The 22,989-nt window shown below is 35.9% G+C and overlaps 1 protein-coding gene across 2 annotated transcripts in view; it reads right to left on the bottom strand.

The window, feature by feature from the left end:
• Positions 1-22,989, bottom strand: part of FAM117B (family with sequence similarity 117 member B) — a 74,100-nt gene that overhangs the window by 30,434 nt on the left and 20,677 nt on the right. For both annotated transcript variants that reach the window (XM_026492154.4, XM_057304105.1), the window contains exon 2: positions 5,036-5,187. In XM_026492154.4, the coding sequence (XP_026347939.2) occupies positions 5,036-5,187 (152 nt within the window). The remainder of the gene's footprint in view (positions 1-5,035; positions 5,188-22,989) is intronic.

The raw sequence follows: 22,989 nt of genomic DNA, 5'->3' as shown, positions 1-22,989 counted from the left end.
ATAGGTGAAGAGTCTACTGGTGTTTAATCTACTATTCTTGCAATTTTTCTATAAATGAGACTTTTTCAAAATAAAGATTTTTAAAGTTAGGGAAATCTAAATATATTAAGTATAAAATTTAACTCAAGGAAAAGCAAAGAAATATAAAAGTTTCCTGCAGATTTGTTAAGAATGAATTAAAGATAATGAAAACAAGAGTATTAATTAAGCAAGAAAAATAAAATTAAGCATGAAGGGCAATAGACAGCTTTGCTAATTTCGGTTATAAGATGTTCAAACAGGAAAAGATGCTTACCAAAAGTCACTAATTTTACTTAAACTCCTAAATCAAAAGACATTGCTTTCCCCCGAAGAGGGGAAAATAGTCTCTGAAACAGAGGAGTTCCAAGAGAAAATAACAACATAAGATTTTTAAAAGCAAAAGATGACTGGTTTTTGTAATAAAGAAAACAAAAGAAATTATAAGAAAACCAGACACCAATCACATGAGTCACAAATTCACATATTCATACATGCCATGTGTAAAGAGGCCTAGGTGGTTAGGAAAGTTGGGAGGAGAATACCTTTTGAGCCAAAAGAATGTCAAATAATCCAGCCACACATACACATTCCATTTTATTCCTACAAACTGGTGTAGTCAGAAAATGCAAAAGGCATCCCTCAGAAATTAGGTGAATTAAATTAAAGTAATGGAACTGCAACACAGATACCACTGGGAATATAAATTAGTCTAAATCTGGAGGGCAAGCTGATGAATGGTCAGTTTTTAAAGGAATCTTTAAAAGAACACGGGAGGGGGGCAGCTGGGTGGCTCTGACGGTTGAGCATCTGCCTTCAGCTCAGGTCATGATCCCAGGGTCCTGGGATCAGGCCCTGCATCGGGCTCCCTGCTCAGCAGGGAGCCTGCTTCTGCCTCTCCCTCTGCTCCCCTGCTCCTGCTCTCTTGCTCACTCTCCCTATCGCAAAAAAAAAAAAAAAAAAAAAAAAAAAAAAAACAACAACACTGGAGGTGGGGGGGTGACAGGAGGCAGAGGCTGGGGACAAAGTAGTACTAGGTAGTGTACCACACTCTAAAGCAGAAATGGCAGACCAGCCCCGCTCTGCTGGCACTGGCAAGCTCAAGCATTGCACTAGAAACTCTCAGGCTATTTGAGTTCACAAGGGAATGAGCAATGTCTGCCAAAGATACAGGAAAAAAAAGAAATGATGCCATATTTCTGCTATCTTTGTGTCAATTAGGATGACAAATAATCATGTACAATAAAATTTTAATCACCCACTCATCCTCATGACCAAAGCAGATAATGGGATAAGGGAAGGGCAGGAGGGGAAAGGAACATCTTTAAAAACTTGCTGTCATATTCCTAACCTTTTTTGATGCTGCCTTTCTCTGTACTTTCCAGAACCTCCTCTTTTCCCACTCATCCCTGAGGTACTTAGACAGACCTTAAGAGTCATACATAATTTTTTTTAAATGAAGAACCAGGGCTCAGAGTGGTGACATGATATGTTTTGTCAAAAGTCTAGGGGGAAGTTCCCGGAAGCACCCATCTATAATATAAAATAAATTCCTTCCATCATACTTACTGCTCTAGCACCATATGGACCAGGGCTCATAAAAGAGCCCAGGGCCTCTCAACAAGGGTAAAAATTGCCAATCAGGTGCAATAATTGTTAGCCCAACTCTTTTTCAACATAATGCTCTAGGGAAGCTAATAGCAATTGACAAACTGCTTAAGACAGGAAACCAACATGCCATCCTTGTCCTGATAATAATCAAAGGTAGTCATTTTAATGGGAAGCATTTATTAAATGGTTACTATGTGCCAGACACTGTTCTAAGTGTTTTACATGTATTTCCTTGTTTAATCCTCATAATATCTTAAAAGATAGGTACTATTTTCTTCTCATTTTACAGAGGAAACAAAGGCACAGAAGCGCCTGAACTCCAAAGAAGATACACAAAAAGCACATGAAAAGATGCTCAACATCATTAGTCATTAGGAAAATATAAATAAAACTCGTAAGATACAATTTCATACCTATTAGGATAGCTATACTGAAGAAAAAACAGGAAAATAATAAGTTTTGGCGAGGATATGGAGAAACTGGAGCCCTTATACATTGCTAGAGGGAATATAAACTGGTACAGCTGCTGTGGAAAACAGTTTGGCAGTTCCTCTAAAAGCTAAATATATGACTCAGCAATTTCACTCCTACATATGTATCAAAAGGAATTGAAAGCAGAGATTCAAACAGATACCTATAAAGCAATGTTCATTTCAGCATTGTTCACAATAGCCAAAACTTGTAAAAAACCCAAATGTCTACAAATAGATAAATGGATAAATATGTTTACCTGTACAATGAAATATTACTCAGCCATGAAAAAGAAATGGTTCAACACGGATGAACCATGAAAACATAATGCTAAGCAAAATGAGCCAGATATAGAATTCTAAATATTGTATGCTTCCACTTATATGAAATACCTAAAACAGGCAAATTCACAGAAACAGAAAGTTGAATAATGGTTTCAGGGGCTGGAGAAAGAAAGAGGAGTTATAAAGTTCTTGTTTGTGGTGATGAAAAGTTTTGGAAACAGATAATGGCAACGGTTGCACAACACTGTGAATATAATTAATGCTACTTAACTGTATACTGAAAAACTGCAAATTTTATGTTACATATATTTTACCAAATTTTAAAAAGCTGATTTAAGGGGCACCTGGGTGGCTCAACAGGTTAAGTGTCCAGCTCTTGGTTTCAGCTCAGATCATGATCTCCAGGTCATGAAATTGAGCCCTGAATCGGGCTCCATGCTCAGCACAGAATCTGCTTGGGATTCTCTCTCTCTCTCTCTCTCCTTCTGCCCCTTCCCCTGTCATGCTCTTGCTCTCTCTTAAAAAAAAAAAAAAAAAAAAAAACTTTAAAAAGCGGACTTAATTAACTAGCATACATACATTAGGGAATCCAACATCTACCAATAGGGAATTTGAGAATTCGTGATTAAACATGTTAGTGCTACATTCACTTGCCAAAGATGGGGACCCACAATGTAAATGAAAGATTAAGAGTGCCCAGCTATTGCTACATTATACCTTAGGAGATTCTAATGTGAGCTTTACAAGCAAGATTAACAATCTGATAATTATAAGTTTTCTTTATATTTGTACCCTTAACATTCCCAATCTGGGGGACATTTAGAAGAAGGTGAAGAGAGTATGGGGTTTATACTGTAATTCAATGTAGTCAGAGCTAGGTGGGCTCCCAGTGGCTTATAATATCGTTTATTCTTACTGATAAGACAAAATATCTGAACCCACTGAACCTGAAACTGCAGAGAAGATAACAAGGGTTGCAGAAATGTTCAAGGAAATACACCCAGAGTAATTTAACATGGCATGTGGATTAAGCAGAAAGCAAGTAGGGACTACTCATTTTCCATACTATATGCCCTAATCTCAGCAATCTTACAGGGTTTGAATAAATGGAAAATTTTCTATAACTTTTTGGTTAAAGTCACTTTCTCAAAATATTCATTAATTTTGAGGAGTACAGACTCTGTTTTCATTTCTGTATTTGCCACTGGAATATAAACCTCAAGGTAATCTCAAATCCCAAGCATATACCCTAACAGTGAAGAATAACAGAGCGGAAAACAAACTAAGCCCAACAAGAACACGTGGAATTTTGGAAACCAAAATGCAAATCCAAAAACCACTGCAAAGTGCATTTACTTGGTTCTATAAAAGGACATTCTCTTCATAAAGTGCTGGGATCAAGCTACCATCAGTGATGTAAATCTGAAGTCTAAATCAAGATATACCTTAGCTGATTTTCAACAGTCAGTATAAAGAATCTTTTAACTCTTTAACTGATTTTCATTCTTCACCAGCAATAAAGCTTTAACTGTTCTGCTCATTCATTTCTTTGCAAATAATCCTTGAGTGTTTATTCTCTCAGGTACAGTACTAAATCCTGGAGATGAAAATACAGAAATGGATGAGCTAGACAATGGGCTCAACATCTAGTGAGCATGAGAAACACTAAATAAATGATTAGACAAATATTTAATTAACTTTAATTATAGTAAGTGCTATGAAAGAAACTACATCAAACTAAGATGCAGTTATCACTTGGCTTTATGATCTTGGACCTCAGCTTCCTCATTTGTAAAATCAGGAAGTAGATCTACGTGATCTCCTAAGAACCCTTTCTTCATTTATTTTTAGTAATCTCTATACCCACAGCCCCAAAGATCAAGAGTTGCATGCTCTTTCAACTAAGCCAGCCAGCTGCCCCTCTTGAGATACTTTTAATTGAAACATTTCATAAATCTAAAAGTATAAAACTTTGCTTCCAGGGTCTCTTTGTCAGGATATTTACATTTACAGAATCTATCTGCAGCATAATATAATTCCCATCTCCCAACATGTGACGTTTTTGGCACAAAAATATAAGGTTAGATGGAAAGTAAAGTAATCCTTACTGTTACAAATTCAATATATTAAATATATTCTGATGTTCTAAACTAACAATAAAGAGGAAATGGAGAGGGAAGTGTGTCCATAAATTATCCTTATGTATTGGAATTACTTTGGGAACTGTTTAAAACGCACATTCCCAAGCCTCAACCAAAGCCTACTACAGAGTATCTGGAGGTCAGGCCTTGGAATCTGCACTTTTGATAAGCTTCTCAGGTAATTCTTTTTTTTTTTTTTTTTTAAAGAAGATTTCATTTATTTATTTGACAGAGAGAGATAGCCAGCGAGAGAGGGAACACAAGCAGGGGGAGTGGGAGAGGAAGAAGCAGGCTCCTAGCAGAGAAGCCTGATGTGGGGGCTCAATCCCAGAACGCTGAGATCACGCCTTGAGCCGAAGGCAGATGCTTAACGACTGCACCACCCAGGCGCCCCTTCTCAGGTAATTCTAATACATACTAATGTCTTAAGAATTTGAGCACAGCGTAAAACAAATATTGTTATGAGAAATGGTTTCAGAGTAAAACACTTGAGGATAAGAATAAACCTACCTGAGTAGACTTGTCCCTCATGCAAGGAGCAGCTTGCCCATGACTATCACGAGGCCAGTGTCCTGCAAGGTATGGAGCAGCAAGTGTATCCAGAGAGGAAGTCCGGCGGATAATACTAGAGGGGCTCGAGGATGGTGGTCGTGTTTTGTCACCTAGATTTAAAACAAATATTTGTATCTTTAAAACAGATTAGGAAGGAAACAAAGTAAAAACTAAGTTTTAAACGATGTGGAAATTTTCCAACTTAAATATTAGAAAACAAGTGAATAAACTACTGATTCACACAAACCTGGATGAATCTCCAAGGAATTATACTGAGTGAAAATGGTTAATCTCAAATGGTTACATACTGTATGATTTCATTTATAGAACATTACTGAAATGAAAAAATTTTAGAAATGGAGGAAAGATTAGCAGCCGCCAGAAGTCAGAGATAGGAGAGGGTAAATGAAGTGGCAGAAGAGAAGCAGGCAACAAGAGAGACCCTTGTGATAAGGAGCTATTCAGCTTGACTGCCGTGATAGATACACAAACATACAAAGGAGATTAAACAGTAGAGAATTATATACATGCACAAATGAGTTCAAGTAAAACTGGAAAAATCTGAATTAAGAGCAACAGATCGTACAACATCCATATCCTGGTTGTAATACTGTACTACAATACTACAAAATGTTATCATTGAGGGAGATGGGGCAAAGTATACAAAACTTGTATTATTTGTTACAACTGTAATCATCTCTAACAGAAAAACAGAAAATAAGACAAATGTATATCTACCCATTTTTTAAATGTTCATCTTTGTTCTAAGATTAAATAGGTATAATACACAAAATACTTATCATTGCACCACCTATACTCAAAATGATATAAGGCAGTTAAGATAAAGTTACAGGAAAATTCCATTTTAATCAGCTCTAAATGACAACACATATCTCAGGGAGATTTTGTTACAATAAAACTATATTAACCAGGCTACAGAAGCTATCATTGAAGCCACATATACAAAAGTCTTTTCCATTTCCAGCTACAGGGTATGTATTTAGAAGTAAAAAACTGTAAATATAAAGATGTAAAATAAAAAGTAAAAAATTAGAGGTAATGGGAAATGAGAGGTGATATAGAAAAAACACCTTTATATCTCCTTTTTTTTTTTAATGGGGGAAGGCAATAGGCTTAGCTAATTTCTGCTGTAAAAGGAAAGAGAGAGAGAAAGGAAGGAAGGAAGAAAGAAGAAAGAGAAAGCAAGCAGGCAAGGAAGGAAAAGAAAAGCTTTAAAAATATTAAATATATATGTATAAGTAGGACTGTATTATAATGCTATCGTTCTAGTTCCATATAACAAATACCTTGCTCTTCTTAAGCCCATATATGAAAACACTTTTAGACCCTCCCCTCTATTTGTATTACATTATGTCTTAATAAGAGTCTTGCATAGTTACAAGTATAAAAGTTCAGTTGCTGGTTATGTGACCCATATAACAAAAGATTCAATTCCTCTAACATAATAGTTACAGCAGCTGTGTTGCTGATAATCATAAAGCTGCTTCATAGATATGCCTCAGATACATAATTTGCTTTCAAAATGGCACAATTATTTCACTAAAACAATGCCTAATTGTTGTAAATGCTAACCATCTCTGTGTAGTCTTCCTTTTATAATAAACAGAAAATAGAGTACATATCCATAAGTTCAAGAAAGCATGTTCTCACATTATGACAAGTGAAAAACAATAAATGTACATGTTCACAATTTTCCTTTAACTAAAAAATTAATCTCTATTGGGACAGTCACAAGAAGACTATTCTCAGCTAGGAAAAAAAAAGACACATATATGTTGTAAATTGGGGTATATTCATCAAAATGAAATTGTCAGAAGCTGTCTGGTACTTTTTTCCCCACTAGGATACTGCTTCAGTCACCCACCAGTACCCTAATCAAATAGACCTTACTAATGGGTCTGATCCCATTTTGAAGATTTTTAATTATCCAAGAGTTGACTTTTCAACTAGGCCTCCTAAGATTATTAAATTTTCTATACTGAAATGGGAGAATACAAAAATTATACATGGTTACATGTAAAAATACTAAACATTTTCTCTTTAGAACTCCCTTCCTGTAACCCATTCACATTTGAACATTTACTAAAGGTCTGTGAGCCAGTGCAAAGCCCTAGAAATTCAAAAGACAAAGTTACCATCTCCTGTAAAGAGCACAGTCTACATTTAGCTTGTCATTATTCCACTTCAATCCAAGTTCCCAAAATCGACAGGATTTGGTGCCTAATTATGAGGAAGTTTAAGGGATGGGAGGGAGCCTCAAGAGTCAAAGATGACTCAAAGATTCCCATCCTACCTGAACAAAAGCTGTATTTATAAGGAAGTCCAGGAGAAAGAATCTTTTCGACAGCTGACAAGACCCTTCTTGATCGGGCCTCTCCAGACTCACTCCATTGCCTGTACCACTTCAACCCCTACCTGTTGAATGACCTGCAGTTCCCAACAAGTGCCATGCCCTTGCATGCCTCCATGCCTTTGTCTCCACTTAGATTTCCCTAGATATCCCTTTCTTTTGTTTGGCTAATTCACGTTTAACCTTTCAAACTTCAGTTCAGCTGTCTAAACTGAAATTCAAAATTCAGTTCAGATATTTCCTCTGGAAAATCTTCCTTGAACAGCTACCCAAGCTCAAGAAACACATCAACTTCTAAGTCAAAAGTCCTACTGTGTGCTGCCATAGCATGGTTCACAGAAATAGTCCCTTGAATGCTCCACTAGAGAATGAGATTTTGGAGGCCAGGAATTCTACTTTCCTTCCATCCCAATGATTAAGACAGTACTTGATACATATGCAAAAAGAGAATGACTTCTAATGTTACTATTCTTCATCACAACAAGGGCAAATGTGCACAATAAATTGCAATACTCTTATTAATCCACAGTAAAGCAACAAAGTCAAATATTGCCTAGTATTAATTACCTGTGGAATTTAAAAAAAAAGTGAAACTCATAAAAAACCGATTGCTGGATCACGGGAAAATAGAGGTTGATGAAAGGGTACAAACGTTGAGCTATACAATAAATAAATAAGGTCTGAAGATCTAACATGTAACATGGTGGCAGGGCTGATTAACACTGCATTGCAAAATTAAAATTTGCTGAGTGCAGAACTTAAATATGTGAAGTGATGGATGTGTGAATTAAACAATTGGAGGAATCCTTTCACAATTTCACAATGTATATGTTTATCAAATCATCATGATGTGCACTTTAAGTATCTTACCTCTTTGTCAGTTATATGTCAATAAAGCTGAAAAAATAAAGTAAATCAAAACAACAAAACAAAGGTTCATATTTGACTGTTTTTTAACAATCATGTCTTTAAAGAAGTTAACCACAGCAAGGGTGTGGCACTAAAAACAGAAGTCAGCGCCTTGGGCTCTGGAGTTCAGAATTCCCCAACTATCTGTGACCAGTTCTAGGTTCCTGGGTAACTTCTATGACAAAGGTAGAGCATCCCAAACCACAGCCCGTGGGTACTACATTCTACAGACCTTGTTAGATTTAGGTATTTGTAGAACTTAATCAGGTACTGTCTTAAAAGGCTGTATTCTATTTGCTCAGAAAGGGGGGGAAAATCTCTTCTTTTTCAAGTATAAAAATGATAAATACTCCTCATAAACCTACAGTACAAATAAAAGCAATGTCAAAAGGCCACCACTCAAGAGATAACCATTTTAATGAGTATTTATTTCAGAAATTTGTCTACCACTCACACACACACTTTTATATAAATGAGGTCCCATTAGGCAGCTATTACTTATTGTTGAGAACTAAAATGGGCTTACTGAGAACCTATTTCCATTGCAATAAAAATAAATCTACAATACATTACCATTTTTAACAGCTGTATATGATCCTATTGAATGGATATACCTTGACTTAACCCCATAAACGATGGACATTTCCAGAGGCAGATATATCTTTTTACATTCAATTATCTCTTAGTGAAAAAATTTCCAGACATCAAATTGTATATCCAAGGACATACACAGGATAAAATTTTAAGTACTGCCACATTGCTTTCCACCAGAAAATATTTTGCCCTCACAAGAATACTCATTTGCCCACATTCTGCAATGTACTTTATCAATTTCTGCCAATCTAAAAAAAGATTAAAAATAACATCTTATTTGCATTTCAATTATGAGTTATAAAATATTTATATATTACTGGCAATTTATATTTTTTATATATTACCAGTATTTTGAAAATATTACTCCTGATCTCTCTTTTCTTAATTTTATAGAGAACTTTTCTTCTGCTGAAGAAAAATTTAAATGAAAGGTGTTCCTTCAGTCTCATTTTAGCTTCCTTTTCTCATTAGTTTCAAGTAAAATGTAGTCAATTTTGTATTAAATAGTATGCAGTCTGGTTAAATTCCTATAAAAGTATATGCCTATTCATCCACTGTCTAAACTTCCTCCTGCAACACACACACAAGCGCACCCACACTCCCCCTCCCTCAAAATGTCCATGGAAAGAAATACCGGCATACCTAATTTTATTGTACTTTGCTTTACTGCACTTGACAGATACTGCGTTTTTTACAAATTGAGGGTTTGTGGCAACCCTGAGTTGAATAAGTCTATCTGTGCCATTTTTTGAACAGCATTTGCTCACTTCATGTCTGTGTCACATTTTGATAATTCTTGCAGTATTTCAAATTTTTTCATGATTATATTTGTTATAATATCTGTGATCAGTGATCCTTGGTATTATTATAATCATTTTGGGGTACCACAAACCACACCTATATAAGATGGTGAACTTAGTCAATAAATGTTGTGTGTTCTGATCACTCCACTGACCAGCAAGTCCCCCCTTTTCTCTCCCTGTCCTCAAGCATCCCTATTCCCTGAGACACAACGATACTGAACTTAGACCAGTTAATAACCCTACAATGGCTTCTATGTGACCAAGTGAAAAGAAGAATCACACATCTCTCACTTTCAATCAAAAGCTAGAAATGATTAAGCTTAGTGAGGAAGGTGTGTCCAAAGCCAAGAGAGGCCAAAAGCCAGGCCTCTTGGTACCAAACAGTTAGCCAAGTTGTGAATGCAAAAGAAAAGTTCTTTAAGAAAATTAAAAGTTCACTCTAATTAAAAAGAGCCTGGGTGCCTCAGTCAGTTAAGCGTCTGCCTTCGTCTTGGGTCATGATCCCTGGGTCCTGGGATCAAGCCCCACATCGGGCTCTCTGCTCAGCAGGGAACCTGCTTCTCCCTCTTCCTCTGCCTGCCGCTCCCCCTGCTTGTGCGGAGCATGTGTGCGCACTCTCTCTCTCTCTCTCTCTCCTTTCTCTAGGTCAAATAAATAAAATCTTAAAAAAAAAAAAAAGTTCACTCCAGTGAACATACGACTAAGAAAGCCGAACAGCCTTATTGCTGATGGACAAAGTTTTAGTGGTCTGGATAGAAGATAAACCAGTCACAACATTCCCTTAGGTCAAAGCCTAATCCAGGGGCGCCTGGGTGGCACAGCGGGGATCGAGCCCCACGTCAGGCTCCTCTGCTATGAGCCTGCTTCTCCCTCTCCCACTCCCCCTGCTTGTGTTCCCTCTCTCGCTGGCTGTCTCTATCTCTGTCAAATAAATAAATAAAATCTTTAAAAAAAAAAAAAAAAAGCCTAATCCAGAGCAAAAGTCCTAACTCTTTTCAATTCTATGAAGACTGAGAGAGGTGAGGAAGCTGCAAAAGAAAAGTTGGAAGTTAGCAGAGGTTGGTTCATGAGGTTTATGAAAAGAAGCCACCTTGGGGCCCCTGGCTGGCTCAGTCGATAGAGCATGGGACTCTTGAACTCAAGGTTGTGAGTTCAAGCCCCATGTTAGGCATGGAGCCTACTTAAAAAAATAAATAAAAATAATGTTTAGAAAAAAAAAAGAAAAAACCATCTCTATAACATAAAAGTGCAAGATAAAGCTGCAAGTCCTGATGTAGAAGCTGTACCACGTTATCCAGAAGATCTAGCTAAGATAATTAACAAGGTTGCCATACTAAACAACAGATTTTTAATGTAGATGAAACAGCCTTATATAGAAAAAAGATGCCATCTAGGGCTTTGGCTAGAGAGAAGTCAATGCCTGGCTTCAAAATCTCCAAATGAGAGGCTAACTCTCCTGTTAGGGATTAATATAACTGGTAACTAGGGTGAAGCCAATGCTGATTGACTGTTATGAAAATCCTTGGGCCCTTAAGAACTGTACTAAATCTACTCTGCCTGTGCTTTATAAATGGAACAACAGAGCCTGGATGACAGCATATCTATTTACAACATGGTTTACTGAATATTTTAAGCCCACTGTTGAAACCTACTACTCGAGATTTCTTTCCAAATATTACTGCTCACTGACAATGCACCTTGTCACCCAAGAGTTCTGATGGAGATGTAAAACAAGTTTTCATGTCTGCTAACACAAGATCCATTCCACAGCCCATGGATCAAGGAGTCGTTTTGACTTTTCAAGTCTTATTTAAGAAATATATGTCATAAGGCTGTAGCTGCCTAGACGGTGATTCCTTTCATGGATGTGGATGAAGTAAAACTGAAAACCTCTGGTAAGGATTCACCATTCTAGATACCATTAAGAACATTTGTGATTCGGGGAAAGAGGTCAAAATATCAACATGAATGGGAGTTTGGAAGACATGGATTCCAACCCTATGGATGATTTTGAGGGATTCAAGACTTCAGTGGAGGAGGTAACTATAGATAAGGTAGAAACAGCAAAACTAGAGTTAGAAGTGGAGGCTGAAGATGTAACTTGAACAGATGAGGAGTTGATTCTTATAGATGAGCAAAGAAAGTAGTTTCTTGAAATGAAATGAAATCTACTTCTGATGAAGATGCTATGAATGAAGACTGTTGAAATGATGACAAAAGATTTAGAATATTACATTAACTTGGTTGATAAAGCAGCAGCAGTGTTTGACTCAAATTCTGGAAAAAAGTTCTACCATGGGTAAAACTGCTCACAAAAAACATCACATGCTACAGAGAAATCATTCATGAAAGGAAAAATCAATCAATGTGGCAAACTTCACTGTTGTCCTATTTTAAGAAATTTCCATAGCCACCCCAACCTTCAGCAACCACCACCCCGATCAGTCAGCAGCCATTACCATCAGGGCAAGACCATCCACCAGCAAAAGATGACTTCCTGAAAGTTCACGTGATGGTTAGCATTTTTCAATTAAGGTATACACCTTGTTTGTTTGGGTTTTTTTTTTTTAGACATAATGCTATTGCATACTTAATAGACTACAGTGTAAACATAACTTTTATATGCCCCGGAAAATTAAAAAACTAACTTGACTCATTTTATTGTAACATTCACTTTATGGTGGCGGTCTGGAACCAAACCCACAATATCTCCGAGGTATGCCTGTATTCCGGACACAAGTCCTTTGTCAAATACACGTAGGTGAAAATTTTTGCCTAGTCTGAGGTGTGTCTTTTCATTTTCTTAATGATGTTTTGTGAAAAGCAATTTTTAATTTCAATATAATAAATTTATCAACTACTTCTGTTTATTTCCTAAGAACTCCCTGCCTACTCTAACATTAAGATTTGCTCCTAAGTTGTATTCTAGACATTTTTCAATTTTAGCTTTGACATTTAGATCTTTGATCCATTTAGATTTCATTTTTGTGTATAGTCTGAGGAATGGATCAAGGATTATCCCCCCACACATACACACATGTTTCAGAACCATTTTTTGGTTAGGAACATTTATTGAAACATATGGGCTATTTCTGGATATTGTATTCTATTCCACTGATCTATATCTCCGTCCACAGGCAGCATAGTGTAAGTTCTTCAACTTTAAATTGTTATTTTTCAACTTTGTTGCCAACTTGCATTTCAATATAAATTTCAGATCTTTATAATTTCATATAATTTTTAAATGTAATAGTAAAAAAATCAAATTTTATGTATTGTTTAACGTAAATTTTAAGATGAGAATAAGAGTCATGGGAGCTAAAATCCTTGATTTATTCCTGATCTTATGAGGAAAGAAAGATGTTAGCTGCAGGCTTTATGTGTGTGTGTGTGTGTGTGTGTGTGTGTGTGTATAAAATAAAGCAGTCTTTCATTAATAAAGTTCTCCTCTACTCCTAGTTTTCTGAGTTTTTAACATGAAGCAATGTTTAATTTTGTCAAGTACATTTTCTGCATAAGCTGAGATAATCATGATTTTCCTTCTTCGCTCTTAGATAACAGGGTGAAATCCAGTCGATTCTCATTATTTGTAGTATTTACATTCTGTACAGTATCCAATGAACACTGAAATCATGAACACTGAGCCACTGTTCCCAGAGGAATCCAAGGTTAGACCCCTATGAGCCTCTGATCACAACATTTTCATCAACCAATTAATAAACAGCTTTGTTTTATGTGTTTCTCTTTAAAGACACTTTCTTTAATACATAGCATTCATAAACACTGAAATCATGGCCAACATCACTATAAATTCATGCCTTAACAAAGTTTACCTAACGCACATATTTTCTCGATAAAGCGCATAACAACCTTCTTGTGTTCAGAAACACTAGACAGACCATCAGCACTATACTTGGATCAGCACTATACTTGGAGACTATTTTAAAGAAAAAAACTTAAAAATAAAAAGCAAAAATGAGAAAAATGTAAAACTAAATAGACTGAAAAAAATACTTGTCTACAATATGAGAACTGAAAGAAGGCAGAGTGCTTTGTTTGACTTTAGCTGGGAATATGTGCATCAGGTGACTCAAATTTTTCACTTAATGTCCAGAGTGTCACGAGTACTGATTTTGGAATTATAAATAAAATTTAACTAGCAGGCAAATTTTCAAATATGGAATCTTTGAATAGTAAGGATTCACTGTATATTGGGATTTTTTTTAACTACTGAACCAAACTTGCATACTTGGCATAAATTCCACTTAGTCCCAATATATCATCATCATATTTGTATTATTGGATTTGACTTGATAATGATTTGTTAAGGAGTTTTATGTTTGTATTTATTAAGGATACTGTTATGTAGTTTTCTTAAAATAGTTTTGTATGGCTTTGACATTGGAGTTACACTATCTCATAAACTGAGATAGTGAAATACTTTTTATTTTCTGAAAGTACTTAGGGACAATTCATAGCATTTATTTCTTAAAAGTTCTATAGAATTCATCTTTGAAGCTATCTGGACAGTTTTCTTTATGAGGTTTAATTATGAATTCAATTTCTTTAATGATGTAGGGATAAAGGGATATTCAGATTTTCTATTTCTTCTTGTGTCAGTTTTGGTAGTTTGTCTCTTGTAAGGAATTTGTCTAAATTGTTGAATTTACTGTCATAAAGTCCACAAGGATCTTTTGTTATACTTTTATGTAGGATGTGCAGTAATACCCTCTCTTTCTTTCCCGGCATTGGTAATTTTTTATCTTTTTTCCCTTCATCAATCTAACTAAAGGTTTATCATTTTTATTTATCTTTTCAAAGAACCAGCCTTTTATTTCACTGATTTTTCTCTACTATTTTATCAATGTTCTAAGTCATCAATTTCTATTTTATTTACTTCCTTCTACTTTCTTTGGGTTTAATTTGCTCTTCTTTTTCTAATTTAAGATAGACGCTTAGAAAATTATTGATTTTGGATTTTTCTTCCTAATGTAAGCATCTTTCAAAACTACATATTTCCCTCTAGGCATGTCTTAGCTGTATCCCAAATAATGTATGTTGCTTCATTACCATTCAGTTCAAAATATTTTCTAATTTCCCTTGTGGTTTCTTCTTTGACCCACGGATTATTTAGAAAGTTTTTTAAATTTCCAAATATTTTCCATACAGCTTTCTGTTACTGATTTCTAATTTAACTCTGTTGTGCTCAGAGAACATTTCTATATGATTTCACTCTTTTTAAAGTAAATGAGACTTATTCGTTCAGCATATGGTTTATCTTGCTGAAGGTTCCATGTGCAGTTGAAAACAATGTGTTGCTGCTGAATGCTCTATAAATGCAAATTAGATTATGTTTGTTGATAATGTTGCTTAAATCTTCTAACTGCTTACTGATTTTGTCTACTTTTATTATCAATTATTAGGAAAGGAATGTTGATCTCGGCTTCATGAATTTTGAAGCTTTACTAATGGAAACAATTAAAAACACATTCTTAAATTGATCCCCTTGTCATTATGAAATATCTCTCTTTTCCTTATTTCTAAGTCTACTTTAAATAGTAAATTAATATTCTAACTTATGCTCAGTCCTATACAGTGCATATTTTCACACTCTCTTTTAACCTACCCATTTCTTTAAAGTCTTTAGGTTGCATATAATTGAATCTTGCTCTGTTAGTCCAGTCTGATAATCTCTGTGTTTTAATTAAAATGCTTAGACCATTTAATAGTGATATGGTTAGTCAATTTATTTTCTATTTGCCTCATCTGTTCTTTTTCCCTCTTTTCCTAAATAATTTTGGCTTCAGTATTTTTAGTAGTTCATATACTCCACTGATATATTAGTTATACCTCTTTTACTTTTTGCTTGGTTGCTCTAGGGTTTTATAACATGCATCCTAACTTATCACATTCTACCTTCAAATTATATCACTTTACAAATAAAAGACTTTAAGGACTGTATGTTTCCATTGCTGCCTACTGTCCTTGTGCCACTACTGTCCTATATTTTATGTATACATTTTACACCCACATATGACATTACTACTTAGCTTAAACAATTATTCTCTAAAGAAATCAAATGATGGCAAAAAAAAGTCTTTTTCTCACTATTTCCAGTGCTCTTTATTCCTTCAGATAGATCCAATTTTTTTTCTTTTAAAAAATATTTTTATTTATTTATTTGACAGAGAGAGCACAAGCAGGGGGAGTGACAGCAGAGGGAGAGGGAGAAGCATGCTTCCCACTGAGCAGGGAGCCCAATGTAGGGCTCGATCCCAGTACCCTCGGAACATGACCTGAGCCAAGGGCCAACACTTAAGCAACTGAGCCACCCAGGTACCAGATCCAATTTTCTATCTAATATCATTTTCCTTTCACCTGAAGAACTGCCTTTAATCTTTCAGTGCAAATTTGCTGGCAAAGAATTCTGTCAGATTTTGTACATATGAAAAATTATTTAGCCTTCATTCTGAAAGATACTTTAGCTGGTTATAAAAATTCTATCTGGGTTTACAGTTTTATCTTTCACCACTCTAAGGAGGTCATTCCATGGGATTAAGAGGTATAAACTTCCTATTATAAAATAATTAAGTCACAGGGATGAAAAGTACAACACAGGGAATAAAGTCACTAGTATTGTAATAACATTATTTGGTGACAGATGGTAAGTATACACTTATTGTGGTGAGCACTTGTAATGTACAGAATTCTTGAATCACTATGTTGTAGACCTGAAACTAACACAACATGGTATGTCAAAGTTCAAGTTAAAAAAAAAATGTCATTACATTATGTTGTTGTGTATTATCTCTAGGAATAAATTTATCATCATTTTTTGTCCCTCTGTACACAAAACGTCATTTTTCTCTAGGTGCTTTAACCTTTTTTTCCCTCTATCACTGGTTTTCAGCCATTTGATTAACATGTGCCTCAGTATGGTCTTTGTGTTTATTATGCTTGGGATGCTGAACCCCCTCTATCAGTAGGTTTACAATGTCTATAAAGTAGGGAAATTTTCAGTCACTATTTCTTTAAACTATTTCCCCCCTCCTTACTTCTGGAGTAAAATTACACCCACATTATATCACAGATCACAAAAACTCTGTTCATTTATGTCTTTTTTTTCTCTGTGTTTAATTTTTGGATAGTTTCTACAGCTGTCTTCAAGTTTACTAATCTTTCCTTCATCAGATAAAAAACTGCTATTGTTCCCAATCAGTGATTTTTTTTCATTTCACTTAGTATTTCTCATCTGTACAAATTCCATTCAGTTCTTTTTTAAATTTACTTTTCCTTCTCATTACACTGTTTTCCTTTAAATCTTTATAAGGCCCGCTTTAAGTTTTTGTCTGCTCACTCTATCATCTTTGTTATCTTAGCCTTCGTTACCTTAGTCTTAGTTTTCTCCTGTAGCTCATATTTTCCTGATTCTAGTAATTTTTTTATTGTATGCTATACACAGTGAAATACTTTTAAATGTCTGAAATTTTGTTATTTTCCCTTAAAGACTGTTAAGTTTTGTTCTGGAAGTCAGTTAAGTAACCTGTGGATCAGATTCATCTTTTAAATTTGTTTTTAAGTTTTAGGACAGACTGGGGGTAGATTTTATTCTCTGCCAGGTTACCCTTACTATTAAGGAATGGCCCTTTTGGGATCTCTACTGAATATCCTGGGTGATTAAAACAAAAAACAAAAAAACAAGTGCCACCATTCTGTCTGCTCAGTGTGTGAGCAATTCCTCAGCTCTGGGAATTATTCAACTTACAGCTCCCCAGTCGATCCTTGTCCAGATTCATGGAGTTTTACTGTACGTACACACATTCTACATACTCCTTTAACAACAGCTAAAGGAAACCCTATGCAGATCTCTAGAACTCTTTTTTTACCTGGCTCCCTCTTCTCTGAAATTGTGTCTAGCAATTTTCAGCCACTTCAAACTCTCTGAAATACAATCTTTATCTCATCAATTCAACCAGACATAATGGACTGACAAGATTCCCCCTGCCTGCACCATACTCTGAAATGTCTTCTAGCAGAAATCCAGGGCAATTATAGCACTCATCTTACTAGTTCCCCTTTTCTCAGGAATCACATTCCCACACTGCTTGTCATCCAATATCTAAAAACAGCTGTATGATGTCTTTTGTCCAATTTTCTCACTGTTTACCATAGGAAGTTAAGTTCAGAGACAATTCTCCTCATGGCCAGAAGCAGAAGTCTCTTCATGCGCAAATAATCATACTTTCAACTCAAGTTATTCCTGAGCTATTATCCAGAACTATAAACAAATTTTTTGCTTAGTGAGTTGTTTTATTCATGGAGTAGTTTCAATGCACATATAACTATATAAGTAATGAGGATAAAGATGAAAATAAAAATGAGAAAAAAATACCTAAATACAACATTGACTGAACAATTAATATATATCAGGTATTATACTAATTGCTTTCCATGCATTACCTCATTTTAACACTTTGAGGCAGAGATTACTCAATTCATTAATTCAATAAATCTTTATTAAACTCCTACTACTAGACACTTCTAGGTACTGGTGACAAAGTGGTGAGTGTGAAAGTCAAAATGCATAATCTTTAGGAGTTGATCATCATTAGTCCCATCCTCATGAGGAAACTGAGGTTCAGAAAAGTTAAATAACTTGTCATTGTTACAAAGTAAGAAGTAGAGCCAAGATTTGAGTGTAAATCTCTTTAAAACTGGACTCTGAGCAAGATCTAAACTACTATATTAGAAGGCCTGTAATAGAACTCACATAGAACTTACAGCCTACTAAGAAATACAGATAATTAAGTACATACAACATAGTATGACAAATACGAGAAGAGTAATTATATCCACAGAGGAGAACTCACAGGCATTTCACATTTTACTAGAAACAGCAACAAGAAATCTGTTCCACACTTTGCTTAGAAATCCTTCAACACTTTGCTTAGAAATCTCCACAGCTAGATCACCCAGTTCATTAGGCAGGTTTCCTACTTTCCATGCCACTGAAGGCAAAAGTGTTGCTAAGATTTCTGCCTCAGTATAACAAGAAACCCCCTTCCTTCAGTTTTCAGCAATACATTTCTCATTTCCTTTGAGCCCTCACTTGCAGCTTCCTCAAAGCCAATATTTATAGTCTGTTCAAAGAAACTTCTCTAGCATGATCAACAAAATTCTTACAACCTCCACTCACCACCTGGTTCCAAAGTCACTCCCATGTTTATATATATTTGTTATAGCAGTCCCCACTTGTAGCTATGAAAATCTGTATTAGTTAACTATTGCTGCAAAACAAATTACTCTTAAAATTTTGGCTTAACACATCAAACATTATCTCATGGATTCTATGGGTCAGAAATCTAGGTGTGATTTATCTGAGAGTCTCTGACTTGGTCTCTCACACAGATGCAATCAAGGTGTCAGCTCAGGCTGCCATTATCAAGGCTCAAGTGGAGAAGGATCTGCTTCCAAGCTCATTCATAGGGCTAATGGAAGACTTCAGGTCCTTGCTGACTTTTGCTGGCCAGAGACATCAGTTTCTTCCCACTTGGGCCTCTCCCTAGGACTACTTAAATATAACAAGTTGCTACTCCAACAGAATGAGGACTCACAGAGAACAAATGAGTGAGAAAAGGCAAGATGCAAATGACAATCTTTTAGGAACCTAATCTCAGTAATGGCATTCCATCATTTTTGCTGTATTCTTTTGTCAGAATTGAGTCACTAGGTCCAGCTCACAATCAAGGGGAGGGTATTTTACAAGGGCATGAATACCAGAAAGTGGGACCAATTGAGAGCCATCTCAGAGGTATGACCAAGGTAGTAGTAATCACAAATGAGGGACACCCAAGAGAAGAGTAAATGCCTAGAAGAGCAGAGGTTTTGTGACAGAGGTGGCACTTGAATCAACTCTTAAAAATGGGATTTTGATGGTGAGGGAACAGGAATGGACATGCAAAAGAGGGGGAAAATGGTGAAATATAGCTCTAGGAACTACATGTACCTTGTAACGGCTAAAACAAAAGGACAATGGAATATGACCATGAATTGGCTAGAGAAAGATCTTGAATGCTCTGCCAAAGATTTTGGATTTCTTTTCTTTTTTTTTAAGAGAGAGGGCACCTGCACATGGGGGAGTGGGGAGGGTGCAAAGGGAGAGGGAGAGAAAGAATCTTAAACAGACTCCACACCCAGTGCAGAGTCCAATGCAAGGCCTGGGCTCACAACCCTGAGATCACCACCTGAGCCAAAATCAAGAGTCGGAAAATTAACTGACAGAGCCATCCAGGTACCCCAGATTTTGGATTTCTTAAGGGAAATGACATAATCAGATTTGCATTTTAGAAGAAATTTTTAGGCAGCAGTATGGATGGAGAATAAACTAAGTCAGGAAAATATATCGAGTGGCTATTGCAATAAACCAAGTGAGCAAGGCAACTTGAATCAAGACATGAAATATTTCTGAGCAATTCAAGAGATCGACAGTACTGAGTCCTCTTAGGGGTGACTATGTACACTGTGTTCATGATGAAAGGAGTGGGACAGAAGTGCAGCGGATTGGAAAAAATATGGAATTTGAAACTATCGAGACCTTGTTCAAATCCAACTCCATCAGCTATATTGCCACCTAGTTAAGTTACTTAACTGTTCTGAATCTCTCTCAATGCATCTGTAAAATAAATAGGGTTGTTGTAAGGACTAAATGACAATGCTTATGTGCAAAGCCAGCACACAGTGAACAGCATCTAGCATTACTGTGACTTCCAAAAGTTTCAGGCTTGGGAAACTAGAATATAATTAGTTCAGTTTCACAACCACTAAGTTTCATATAGGTATAGAAAGTTTCACACATTAGTTTGTCTACAGAGTGTTTCTGGGGTTCTATGCCAGAAGGACAAATTTGGAAGTAATCTATGTAAAAAACTATCGGTATACAAACAGTTAATGACGCATAAGAAAAGTGAGTACTGACTGAAACCCTAGGAACAAGAATATTCCAAGGACCTGCAAAGAAAGAAGTTTGATAAAGACACTACCTCTGCATCCCTGTGAGGATTAAAAAGAAAAAAAATACATAAAACTCCTAGCATGTAGAGGATACCGTACTCCCTTCAAAAGTCAAAAGCCATTTCAAAAAAGCCAACAGGCAGAAGTCATACTAGATAGTCTGAGGCATGAATAGGAAGCAAAAAGTGAGACATGATCCTTTAATAAAAGTTCCTTATGAAGGGAAAGAAATAAAGTAAAAACTTTACAAAGGAATGATTGGCCTTTAATTCACCACTCTAAAGCCAGCACTAGCAACTTTATTTTATACTAAAATCAAGTCCAAAACAAGCAGTAAGAGGAAATGCTTTGTGATGAAACAAGAACTTAGCCCTCTAGCATATATCACATCAGCCCGCGGTAAATAAAATGTACGCTACTTCAGTTCATAAATATGCCATAGCTCTTTTCTGGGCTCCCACTGTAATCTTTCACTTCTCTTGAAAACAAACAAACAAAAAAAACCCCAACCCAAACTAAAATAAACAGATCCATCTGCAACTAATAAATACTTGCTAATAGCAGTCTTCAAAGAGTGACAATAAAGGAACAAAATACAAAAAGTAAAAAGAACTTAAGTTTCACATTTCAAAAGGTACTTTAGAATTTTAATATCAATCAGTACACACATGTTGTACTTATTAACATCCATACCATTAGCTCTCTCTCTCCTTTGCATGAGACATAAATTTAGAACTGCCTACCATGTATGTTTAGAGAGGTAAACCACCAGCAATTCTGAAGGCAATCATTTCTATTGCCTTCTCTATTCATGCTATGTTGCCTACCTTCAACAGGATTCATTCAATAAACATTTACTAAGTATCTATTATAGGTACAGGAATGAAGAAAAGAGAAAGGTTCCTGCTATTGGAAAACATATTCCAATAGGGAAAGTGGACCGTGAAACCAACAAATACATTAGATACTAACAATTGAGAAAAATAAAATGGGGTGAAAGAGTTAGGCAGCATGCTGTAGGGGGTTGCCTTTTTTTTTTTTTTAAAGACTTATTATTTTAGAGAGAGAAAGAGCACAGTGTGGAGGGGCAGAGGGAGAGGGAGAGTCTTAAGCAGACTCCAGGCGAAGCCTGATGTGGGGCTGGATCTCATGATCCTGAGATCATGACCTTGAAATCAGGGCCCTGAGATCACGACCTGAGCTGAAACCAAGAGTCAGATGTGTAACAGACTGCACCACCCAGGCACCCCCTGAGGGGTTGACATTTTATACAGAAGTAAGGGAAAGCCTTTCTGGTAAGGTGACATATGAATAGAGAGACCTTAGAACAGACACAGGAGAGAGACAAGGGCATCTGAAGAGTGATCCTGCTGGAGAGAACAAGTTGAAAAAGCCCTGAGGTAGAAGCACTCTTGGCCTCCCAAAATCACTTAACCCTCTCCTCTTAACCATCCCAATCAAAACTGTAAGATTCACCAAGACAATACCTTCCTAGTCATTCCTTCCTTTCCATACCCATTACTACGGTCCTAAAGTCAGCTTTCCGTACTTCTTGAACTATTGCACCAAACTAGTCTGGCTTCAGCTTCTCCCTCCCTCCATCCTACACTCTGCTACCATTTGTTTATGTTACTAATTCCCTTAAAAGTTTTCAATGATTCCACAATACACACTGAATAAAATCTATAATCTTAACCCGGCATTTAAACACTCCTCCAAATCTGTCCCAGCCTGTATTTCCTATTTTTCCTATTGCTCCTAGAAAAAGTCAGTAGAATATAGTGGTTAAAACAGAGGCTCTGCCAACCAGACTGTGTGGATTAAAAAACTTGATCTATCATTTACCAGATGTATGATTTTGCATATTATTTACATCTCTGTATTTTCAGATAATTATGATACTCCATGTAAGATTTGTTGTGAAGACTTAAAAAAAAAAAATCTATGCACAGAATTTAGAACCATCCCTGGTACATCATACATATCTTATAAATAAATATTAATCTAGATATACCTCTCCAATGACCTCCTAGTTTATGTATTCAATAAAATTTATTAATCACGATACAGCTGCATATAAAATACAATTTCAATAAAATGAGTGAGGTCTATAAGTCATTTATACCTAAAAAAAAAAAAGTTAAAAATATATACAGTCTTTCCAAAGGAGAAATAGCTCTATGTATAGAAAACACTCCAAGTTTAACAACAAAAATGTGTAAGTT

Source organism: Ursus arctos, unplaced genomic scaffold (genome assembly GCF_023065955.2).
Source record: "Ursus arctos isolate Adak ecotype North America unplaced genomic scaffold, UrsArc2.0 scaffold_1, whole genome shotgun sequence".
In the NCBI taxonomy this organism is placed as follows: domain Eukaryota; kingdom Metazoa; phylum Chordata; class Mammalia; order Carnivora; family Ursidae; genus Ursus; species Ursus arctos.
Note: the sequence above shows the minus strand (reverse complement) of the source record. Positions and strands in the feature narration are given on the sequence as shown.